The following is a 12,500-nucleotide window of genomic DNA, read 5'->3' on the forward strand; positions in this document are numbered from 1 at the left end:
TCCTGGTTTAGTTCTGGTTTAGTTCTGGTTTAGACCTGGTTTAGTCCTGGTTTAGTCCTGGTTTAGTTCTGGTTTAGTTCTGGTTTAGTCCTGTTTAGTTCTGGTTTAGTTCCTGGTTTAGTCTGGTTTAGTTTAGTCTGGTTTAGTCCTGGTTTAGTTCCTGTTTTAGTCCTTTAGTCCTGGTTTAGTCCTGGTTAGTTCTGGTTTAGTCTGGTTTAGTCCTGTTTAGTTGGTTTAGTCCTGGTTTAGTCCTGGTTCAGTCCTGGTTTAGTTCTGGTTTAGTTCTGGTTTAGTCCTGGTTTAAGTCCTGGTTTAGTCTGGTTTAGTCCTGGTTTAGTCCTGGTTAGTCCTGGTTAGTCCTGGTTTAGTCCTGGTTTAGTCCTGGTTTAGTCCTGGTTTAGTCCTGGTTTAGTTTCCTGGTTTAGTTCTGGTTTAGTTCCTGGTTTAGTCCTGGTTTTAGTCCTGGTTTAGTCCTGGTTTAGTCCTGGTTTAGTCCTGGTTTAGTCCTGGTTCCTGGTTTAGTCCTGGTTTAGTCCTGGTTTAGTAGTCTGGTTTAGTCCTGGTTTAGGTTCTGGTTTAGTCCTGGTTTAGTCCTGGTTTAGTCCTGGTTTAGTCCTGGTTTAGTTCCTGGTTTAGTCCTGGTTTAGTCCTGGTTTAGTTCTGGTTTAGTTTAGTCCTGGTTTAGTCCTGTTTAGTCCTGGTTTAGTCCTGGTTTAGTCCTGGTTTAGTCTGGTTTAGTTCTGGTTTTCTGGTTTAGTCTGGTTTAGTCCTGGTTTAGTCCTGGTTTAGTCCTGGTTTAGTTCTGGTTTAGTCCTGGTTTAGTCTGGTTAGTCTGGTTTAGTCCTGGTTTAGTCCTGGTTTAGTCCTGGTTTAGTCCTGGTTTAGTCCTGGTTTAGTCCTGGTTTTAGTCCTGGTTTAGTCTGGTTTAGTCCTGGTTAGTCCTGGTTTAGTCCTGGTTTAGTCTGGTTTAGTCCTGTTTTTCCTGGTTTAGTCCTGGTTTAGTCCTGGTTTAGTCCTGGTTTAGTCTGGTTTAGTTCTGGTTTAGTTCTGGTTTAGTCCTGGTTTGGTTTAGTCCTGGTTTAGTTCAGTCTGGTTTAGTCCTGTTTAGTTCCTGGTTTAGTCCTGTTTAGTCCTGGTTTAGTCTGGTTTAGTCCTGGTTAGTCCTGGTTTAGTCCTAGTGGTTTAGTTCTGGTCCTTTTAGTCCTGGGTTTAGTCCTGGTTTAGTCCTGGTTTAGACCTGGTTTAGGTCCTGGTTTAGTCCTGGTTTAGTCCTGGTTTAGTCCTGGTTTAGTCCTGGTTTAGTTCTGGTTTAGTCCTTTAGTCCTGGTTTAGTCCTTTAGACCTGGTTAGTTGGTTTAGTCCTGGTTTAGTCCTGGTTTAGTTCTGGTTTAGTTTTGGTTTAGTCTGGTTTAGTCTGGTTTAGTCCTGGTTTAGTCCTGGTTTAGTCCTGGTTTCCTGGTTTCCTCTGGTTTAGTCCTGGTTTAGTCCTGGTTTAGTCCTGGTTTAGTCCTGGTTTAGTCCTGGTTTAGTCCTGGTTTAGTCCTGGTTTAGTCCTGGTTTTCTGGTTTAGTCCTGGTTTAGTCCTGGTTTAGTCCTGGTTTAGTCCTGGTTTAGTCCTGGTTTAGTCCTGGTTTAGTTCTGTTTAGTTCCTGGTTTAGTCCTGGTTTAGTCCTGGTTTAGTTCTGGTCTGTTGTTCACATGAGGACGTCGCTTGAGTCTGAAACAGAAACAGAAGAAGAAATGAGACTAAATCAATATTTCAAAGTAAAATCCTGCTCATGAGTCAGACTCTTACTGTGGAGGAGCCAAAACTTTTATTTTGAAATCCACCAGACTCCGACACACGACCCCCCCTGAAAAACACACAACTACATCACACTCTGCTCTTCATCCTCCTCCTCCTCCTCCTCCTCTTCTTCTTCTTCTTCTTCTTCTGGTCTCATACTCACTTTGTGGGAGATTCAAAATTGGGCATGTTTCCTTTTGAGTTTCGTCTCTTCAGAGCCTCAGGAGGGACACATGGACACACAGACCTGTGCACACAATCACACATGTGAAACACACACACACACAGACAGGGACAGTGACAGGTGCAGTGTACATGTCCACGGGGGGGGGGGGGGGGGGGGTGTTACTCACTGTGTGCAGGAGTTTTCTTCTCTCGTGTTCATGTTGAGTCTGAGGACGACACACACACACACACACACACAGACACACACACACACACACACACACACACACACACACACACACACACAGACACACACACACACACACACACACACACACAGACACACACACACACACACACACACACACACAGACACACACACACACACACACACACACACACACACACACACACACACACACACAGACACACACACCACACAGACACACACACACACACACACACACAGAGGTTTGAGTTTTAGTGTTTCCCAAACTGTGGTTGGCGTCCCTCAGGTGAGTCACAGGAGTGTGTGTGTGTGTTTGTTTATTTGTGTGTGTGATGTACAGTTCTGACACATGAGGGCGCCGTTGAGGCAGTGAACATGTGATCGTGTGTGTGTGTGTGTGTGTGTGTGTGTGTGTGTGTGTGTATACACACACACACATACACAACACACACACACACACACACACATGTACATTATAAACAAGAGAAAAACACTTTGGGAAGAAGAAAAACTTGACTCTTCGTCTGTTCGTGACGTTTCAAACATGTTGTTTCCTTCTGCACATTGACCACGAAACTTAACAAATGTTTATATATAGCAAAATAAATTAAATATTATGTATACAAAATGTATGTTTGTACTGTTCTATGTTCTGTCCAAATCCGGCTCCTGCTCACTGCACTTCAGTCCTGCAACAAACGGCACCGCTGCACATCTGTTTATTATATTATATTATTTAAATATATTTATATGTATTAATATATTTATATGTATTTAAATATATTTGTGTGTAATTTCCATAACGTGTGTATATTTATCTTCTTATATTAGTTTGGTTTGTACAATAAGTTTGTTACATCTGTATGTTGCTCTGTTTATCACACTCACTTATACTCGTGAACACTGAGCCGCACTGAGCCGCACTGAGCCGCACCGAGCCGCACTGAGCCGCACCGAGCCGCACCGAGCCGCACCGAGCCGCACTGAGCCGCACCGAGCCGCACTGAGCCGCACTGAGCCGCCCGTGTGTTTCTAAACTCACTGAAACAGTTTGATCCAAAAATCATCTTCACTTTGTTCAGATGAAAATCACAGGTGCAGAGTTTCTCCTGAACCACGTGTCCTCAGGTTCTATTCCCCAAACTCAGGTCATAATCTTACTTGGTTTTGTAGCTCAGGTCCCAGGTCCTCGTGTCCTCTGTCCTCGTGTCCTCGGTCCTCTGTCCTGGATCAGTTCTGTGAGAAAGAAATGAACAAAGACAAAATCGGTTAAAACACGTGGGCAGAAGGGGCGGGACAACAGGAGCCTCGACCAATCACCGCACAGTATCCAACATCAGAGGAACTCCTGAAACATGAAACAGCTTTCACTGAACCACAGGAGAGAGAGGGGGGGCGCTCGTCATAAATGTTTCAGTTTCACATTAATTACTGTGACTCCTCCAAACGACAGGGACTGTGTGTGCTCCTGCTGCACCAACAGCAGGGGGCGCAACACCAACATGTGTTAAACAGAAACTACATCGACTTTTTAGCGACATGAACACACACAATATACACACACACACACACACACTATACACACACTACACACACTACACACACTATACACACACACTATACACACACTATATACACACACTATATACACACACTATACACACACTATACACACACTATACACACACTACACACACTATACACACACACTATACACACACTGTACACACACATATACACACACTATACACACACTATACACACACATACACACACTATATACACACACTATACACACACTATACACACACACTATATACACACACTATACACACTATACACACACTATACACACACTATACACACACTATACACACACACATACACACACACTATACACACACTATATACACACACTATACACACACACTATACACACACACACACACACACACTATACACACACTATACACACACTACACACACACACACTATACACACACTACACACACACTATACACACACTATACACACACACTACACACACACACACACACACACTATACACACACTATACACACACACTATACACACACACACTATACACACACTATACACACACACTATACACACACACACACACACACACACACACACACTATACACACACTATACACACACTACACACACACACACACACACTACACACACACATATACACACTATACACACACACTCACACACGTGTCCAGATCAGTGAAGCAGTAACAGTGTGAGTCTGCTTCATGAGCTGGTTTCACTTGGTGGAAACCGTGTGACCTGCAGCATTAGGATTCATTCACTCGACAGGAGGCGGGACTTTTTTTTATTGAATCAGTCGCTGCTGTTTGGTCGTGACGTTTGTAAAGCTCCAAATCCCACAGGAAGAAGAACAAGAACGACTTTCCCCGAGCCACAACCACCACCTGATTCTGATTCTGAGCAGAGCTGGAGACAAAGTAAACGGAGGGAGACACCAGGGGGCGCCAGACTGGATAAAGAACATCTGCAGTGAAACTGAAGAAAACATAAAAACACCGAGTAGAAACAACGTTTAAACAGCAGAAATGTCAAGTGTCAAATATTAAAAGAACAAAAAGAAAAAAAAACATTTTACTGAAAAATGTGTTTTTATTAGAACAAGACACTTTACCACAGGAACACAGGAGAGGTCAGGGTCAGGGGTCAGAGGTCAGGGTCAGGGGTCAGAGGAGGTCCGGGGGTCAGATGGGGTCATAGGTCAGAGGTCAGAGGTCAGAGGGGTCAGATGGGTATAGGTCAGTCATGAGGTCAGGGGTCAGATGGGGTCAGGTCAGAGGTCATAGGTCAGATGAGGTCAGATGGGGTCATAGGTCAGATGGGGTCAGAGGTCGGTCATAGGTCAGATGAGGGGTCAGATGGGGTCATAGGTCAGATGAGGAAGCCGTTGAAGAGGCTGAAGTTGCGCTGGTCGTCGTAGAGGCGGTAGGAGGCGGGCAGACGCAGGGAGGCGGAGTCTCCTCGCTCCAGCCTCAGGACGGCGCTGTTGCACGTGCCGCCGTAGCCGCCGTGCGCGTTCAGGGCCAGGCTGAAGCTGATTGGTCGATCGTTGTGATGTAACAACACGCCCATGTAACCTTTGAGGAAGTCCACGGCGCAGAACGAGAAGAAGTACAGACCCGGGACCGGAGCCACGAACAGACCTGAGACCAGAACCACAACCGGGTCAGAACCGGGACTGAACCGGGACTGAACCAGGTCTGGCCCGGGTCTGAGCTCAGTACCTGTGCTCGGGTCGTAGGCCGACCCTTCGTTGGTCAGGACTTTGCTGAACTTCAGAATCGTCTCCGAGTCGAAAGGTCCAACGGCTCCAGAGTCTGAGAGTCCAACCGAGAACCCGACCTGCTGGACACCTGCAGGACGACAGGAGACACACCTGACACACACACGGGCACCTGACACACACACGGGCACCTGACACACACGAGAGGACACCTGACACACACACGGGCACCTGACACACACGAGAGGACACCTGACACACACGAGAGGACACCTGACACACACGAGAGGACACCTGACACACACACGGGCACCTGACACACACACCTGACACACACGAGAGGACACCTGACACACACACGGGCACCTGACACACACACGGGCACCTGACACACACGAGAGGACACCTGACACACACGAGAGGACACCTGACACACACACTGACACACGAGGGACACCTGACACACACGAGAGGACACTGACACACACACACGAGAGGACACCTGACACACACGACACACACGAGGACACCTGACACACACGGGCACCTGACACACCTGACACACACGAGGACACCTGACACACACGAGAGGACCTGACACACACGAGAGGACACCTGACACACACGAGAGGACACCTGACACACACAGGGGCACCTGACACACACGAGAGGACACCTGACACACACGAGAGGACACCTGACACACACGGGACACCTGACACACACACCTGACACACACGAGAGGACACCTGACACACACGAGAGGACCTGACACACACGGGAGGGACCTGACACACACACGGGCACCTGACACACACACTGACACACACAGACACACTGACACACTGACACACACGAGAGGACACCTGACACACACACACGGGGAGAGGACACCTGACACACACGAGAGGACACCTGACACACACACACCTGACCACACACGAGAGACCTGACACACGAGAGGACACCTGACACACACGAGAGGACACCTGACACACACACGGGCACCTGACACACACGAGAGGACACCTGACACACACGAGAGGACACCTGACACACACGAGGCACCTGACACACACGAGGACACCTGACACACGAGAGGACACCTGACACACACGAGGACACCTGACACACACGAGGCACCTGACACACACGAAGAGACACCTGACACACACTGAGGACACCTGACACACACGAGGACCTGACACACACACACTGACACCACACGAGAGGACACACTGACACACACGGAGGGACCTGACACACACAGGGCACCTGACACACACGGGAGGGACCTGACACACGGGGAGGGACCTGACAACACGGGAGGGACCTGACACACACGGAGAGGACACCTGACACACACGGGGAGGACCTGACACACACACGGAGGACCTGACACACACGGGACGGGGAGGGACCTGACACACACGGGGAGGGACCTGACACACACGGGAGGGACCTGACACACACGGGGAGGACCTGACACACACGGGAGGGACCTGACACACACGGGGAGGGACCTGACACACACGGAGAGGGACCTGACACACACAGGGACCTGACACACACGGGGAGGGACCTGACACACACAGGGAGGGACCTGACACACACAGGGAGGGACCTGACACACCTGTGCTGCTCAGTCCTGTGAGTTTGTTCTCGGTTGAGTTCAGTCGGAGGTTCAGGTCTGAGGAGATCAGCTCCAGACGCTCAGAGACTCCTGAAACACACACACACCTGAAACACACACACACCTGAAACACACAGGTAACACACACCTGAAACACACACACACCTGAAACACACACACACCTGAAACACACACACTGAAAACACAACACACACACACACACACACACCTGAAACACACACACACCTGAAACACACCACACACACCTGAAACACACACACACCTGAAACACACACACACCTGAAAACACACACACACACCTGAAACACACACACACACTGAACACAACACACACACACACCTGAAAACACACACACACACCTGAAACACACACACACACACACACCTGAAACACACACCTGAAACACACACACACACCTGAAACACACACACAAACACACACACACACCTGAAACACACACACACCTGAAACACACACACACCTGAAACACACACACCTGAACACACACACACACCTGAAACACACACACACCTGAAACACACACACACTGAAACACACACACACCTGAAACACACACACACCTGAACACACACACACACCTGAAACACACACACACACACACACACACACACCTGAAACACACACACACCTGAAACACACACACACCTGAAACACACACACACCTGAACACACACACACACCTGAAACACACACACACACCTGAAACACACACACACCTGAAACACACACACACACTGAAACACACACACACCTGAAACACACACACACACCTGAAACAAACACACACACACACACCTGAAACAAACACACACACACCTGAAACACACACACACCTGAAACACACACACACACATGAAACACACACACACCTGAAACACACACACACCTGAAACACACACACACCTGAACACACACACACACCTGAAAACACACACACAACACACACACACACACACACACCTGAAACACACACACACACCTGAAACACACACACACCACACACACCTGAAACACACACACACCTGAAACACACACACACCTGTCACACACCTGAACACACACACACCTGACACACACACACACACACCACACACACACACCTGAACACACACACACACACACACACACACCTGAAACACACACACACCTGAAACACACACACACACCTGAAACACACACACACACACCTGAAACACACACACAACACACACACACACCTGAAACACACACACACCTGAACACACACACACACACACACACCTGAACACACACACACTGAAACACCTGAACACACACACACACCTGAAACACACACACACCTGAAACACACACACACCTGAACACACACACACACCTGAAACACACACACACACCTGAAACACACACACACACACACACACACACCTGAACACACACACTGAAACACACACACACCTGACACCACACACACACACCTGAAACACACACACACACACCTGAAACACACAAACACACACACCTGAAACACACACACACACCTGAAACACACACCTGAAACACACACACACACCTGAACACACACACACACACACACACACCTGAAACACACACACACCTGAAACACACACACACCTGAACACCTGAAACACACACACCTGAAACACCTGAAACACACACACACCTGAACACACTGAAACACACACACACCTGAACACACACACACACCTGAACACACACACACCTGAACACAACACACACCTGAAACACACACACACCTGAAACACACACACACACCTGCACACACACACACACACCTGAAACACACACACACCTGAACACACACACACACACACACACCTGAAACACACACACACACCTGAAACACACACTGACACACACACACACACACACCTGAAACACACACACACCTGAAACACACACACACACCTGAAACACACACACACACCTGAACACACACACTGAAACACCTGAAACACACACACACCTGAAACAAACACACACACACCTGAAACACACACACACCTGAAACAACACCTGACACACAACACACCTGAACACACACACCTGAACACACACACACACACACCTGAACACACACACACCTGAACACACACACACACCTGAAACACCTGAACACACACACACCTGAAACACACACACACCTGAAACACACACACACCTGAAAACACACACACACCTGAAACACACACACACTGAAAAACACACACCTGAAACACACACACACACCTGAAACACACACACACCTGAAACACACACACCTGAAACACACACACACACACCTGAACACACACACACACACCTGAAACACACACACACACACACACCTGAACACACACACACACACACCTGAAACACACACACACACCTGAAACACACACACACACCTGAACACACACACACACCTGAAACACACACACACCTGAAACACACACACACACACCTGAAACACACACACACACACACACCTGAAACACACACACACCTGAAACACACACACACACACACACCTGAAACACAACACACACACACACCTGAACACACCTGAAACACACACACACCTGAAAACACACACACACCTGAAAACACACACACACACCTGAAACACACACACTGAAACAAAACACACACACTGAAACACCTGAACACACACACACCTGAAACACACACACCTGAAACACACACACACCTGAAACACACACACACACACCTGAAACACCTGAAACACACACACACACACCTGAAACACACACACACACCTGAAACACACACACACCTGAAACACACACACACCTGAAACACACAACACCTGAAACACACACACACACACACCTGAAACACACACACCTGAAACACACACACACTGAAACACCTGAACACCTGAAACACACACACCTGAAACACCTGAAAACACACACACCTGAAACACACACACACCTGAAACACACACACCTGAAACACACACACCTGAAACACCTGAAACACCTCCTGTGTGTGTACTGGTGTGTGTGTGTGTGTGTGTGTGTGTGTGTGTGTGTGTACAGGTGTGTGTGTGTGTGTGTGTGTGTGTACAGTGTGTGTGTGTGTGTGTGTGTGTGTGTGTGTACAGTGTGTGTGTGTGTACAGTGTGTGTGTGTGTGTGTGTGTGTGTGTGTGTGTGTACAGTGTGTGTGTGTGTGTGTGTACAGGTGTGTGTGTGTGTGTGTGTGTGTACAGGTGTGTGTGTGTGTGTGTGTGTGTGTGTGTGTACAGGTGTGTGTGTGTTGTACCTGAGATGTTCTCCTGGACCTGGGTTCTGGTTCTGTTGACCTTCAGGTCCAGGTCTGACGTTTCTCGGAGCAGATCCTGGACCAGACTCAGACCTCGGTCCAGTTTTTGGTCCAGACCTGAACCACAGACAGACTCAGGTCAGAGGTCAAACAGACTCAGGTCAGAGGTCAAACAGACTCAGGTCAGAGGTCAAGAACAACGAGAACAACGAGAACATTGAGAACAGATGGAGAACGGATGGAGAACCTGACGCAACGCAGAAAGACGAGTAACAGTAGCAGTAGTAGTAGTAGTAGTAGTAGTAGCAGTAGTAGTAGTAGTAGTAGTAGTAGTAGTAGTATTTGGTGTGTACTTTTAGTGGAGCGCTGGAGCTGCTGCACGTCGTCCTCAGACGAGTTGAACTTCTCACTCACGTCTGAAACACAAACTCAGATTTAAACTTTTTTCAGATTTCACCGTTTCATCTTTGAGAGTTTGACCTGAGGAGAGTCTGAGGAGCTTCTGAAGGACCAGCCCGACCTCCTGCTCCACGCCTGAAGACCACAGAGGAACCGCCAGAGGAACCGCCAGAGGAACCGCCAGAGGAACCGCCAGAGGAACCACCAGAGGAACCACCAGAGGAACCGCCAGAGGAACCACCAGAGGAACCACCAGAGGAACCGCCAGAGGAACCACCAGAGGAACCACCAGAGGAACCGCAAGAAGAACATGCACAAACATCAGACTTTTATCATGTGACTGGCCACGTCTACGTGAGGTTTTTTAATTCTGTATTAATTGTTCTGAATTCAAACATTCTCCTTGGAGTTTACGTGGAAATAATAAATCTGAATTGAGGTTTAGAGTCGGAGAAGGAAGGAAGAAGACAAAAGCTCAGCAAACTCCCACATCCGCTCACAAATCCAAAGAGACATGGATCAAAGTCCCGAGACAGAACCAAGACCAGGACCAGGACCAGGACCAGGACCAGGACCAGGACCAGGACCAGGAGGACGACACGAGGAGCCTGAAGCACCAGCAGCATTTGAACAACAACAAACCACAAACAGGATCCAGGAAACAAACTCAGTCACATTTAACATCACAACAAAACAAACTCTTACTTCACTGTTGAGATTCAATCACAATCAACTTTTTCATTTAATTATTTTTATTCAGAATTAAATCTCTCATGATGTCATGATGATGTCATGATGATGTCATGATGATGTCATGATGATGTCATGATGATGTCATGATGATGTAAATGTACCTTCTGTTTTGTGCTGGAGTTTGATCAGAGCGTCTTCTGTGTCCTCCAGCTTCAGGCTCAGAGCTGAAACAGAGACAGAGAGATGGAGGTGATGGTGGAGGTGGAGGTGGAGGTGATGGTGGAGGTGATGGTGGAGGTGGAGGTGGGTGGGGAGTGGGGGGTGGGGAGGGGCCGAGGGAGCAGACTGTCAGCCTCTCTTCTGTCCGTCTGCCCCGGGGCAGCTGTGGCCACACCACAGTCTGAGCCAAGAACAACAAACCAAACGTGGCTTTAAACAGGACGAGTTTCTGGAGCTTCCCCTCATCCGCCTCCACATTCCTCCATGCATGTTTGAGTAATCTAGAGATCTCTCCTGGGCTCTGTTCAAACCCTCCTTATGGTTACTGCAGTACGAGTCTGTACGAGGCTCCGCCCCCCCTCCTCCAGGCTCCCACATGACAAATCTTCACAAACACAAAAACACGACACAAAACTGAACACAGCGACTGGACAAAGCTGATGTTTGTGCAGGAGTTTGTTGTGTGTTGTGTTAATGCTCTGAAGGGGGAGCGACTTAGCGCAGGGAGCAAAGGGAGGAGGAGTCAGACTCTGTAAGAATAAGACCACACCTCCTGTCGAAGCCTCATCTGAGTCTGAGCTCAGAGTCTGAGCAGGACGTGGATGAAGACGCCCAGAAAATCAGGAGCCACAGGAGGCGCCACAGACTGTAGTTGTGTCCTTGGGCAAGACACTTCACACAGTGTGAAAGGTTAAAGCCCCACAGACGTAAATGTTTGTTGAAGTGTGTTTGAGGTGGAGATGTT

General features: G+C 48.4%; 1 protein-coding gene across 1 annotated transcript; it reads right to left on the minus strand.

Annotated features, from left to right (window-relative positions):
- Positions 1-5,127: 5,127 nt before the first annotated feature.
- On the minus strand, positions 5,128-12,025 carry LOC129411026 (uncharacterized). The gene is made up of 8 exons (XM_055160569.1): positions 11,957-12,025; positions 11,698-11,881; positions 10,925-10,978; positions 10,798-10,860; positions 10,445-10,561; positions 7,115-7,204; positions 5,483-5,611; positions 5,128-5,401 (listed from the first exon to the last, which is right to left on the minus strand). Exons 1-8 carry the CDS (start codon positions 12,023-12,025, stop codon positions 5,130-5,132), a joined length of 978 nt encoding a protein of 325 aa, XP_055016544.1. The 3' UTR covers positions 5,128-5,129.
- Between the last annotated feature and the right edge of the window lie 475 nt (positions 12,026-12,500).

The sequence above is a fragment of the Boleophthalmus pectinirostris genome, unplaced genomic scaffold (assembly GCF_026225935.1).
Source record: "Boleophthalmus pectinirostris isolate CB_2022bp ecotype Guang Dong unplaced genomic scaffold, ASM2622593v1 HiC_scaffold_10, whole genome shotgun sequence".
Taxonomy (NCBI): Eukaryota; Metazoa; Chordata; class Actinopteri; order Gobiiformes; family Gobiidae; genus Boleophthalmus; species Boleophthalmus pectinirostris.

What these genes read in the sequence shown, in the direction of transcription:
- LOC129411026 (XM_055160569.1), bottom strand. Translation starts at nt 12,025, where the DNA reads ATGCATGGAGGAATGTGGAGGCGGATGAGGGGAAGCTCCAGAAACTCG. An exon ending in CCTGTTTAAAGCCACGTTTG is followed by an intron (nt 11,882 to 11,956) that starts GTTTGTTGTTCT and finishes AGAGGCTGACAG; the next exon opens with TCTGCTCCCTCGGCCCCTCC. An exon ending in ACTCCAGCACAAAACAGAAG is followed by an intron (nt 10,979 to 11,697) that starts GTACATTTACAT and finishes TGTGGTCTTCAG; the next exon opens with GCGTGGAGCAGGAGGTCGGG.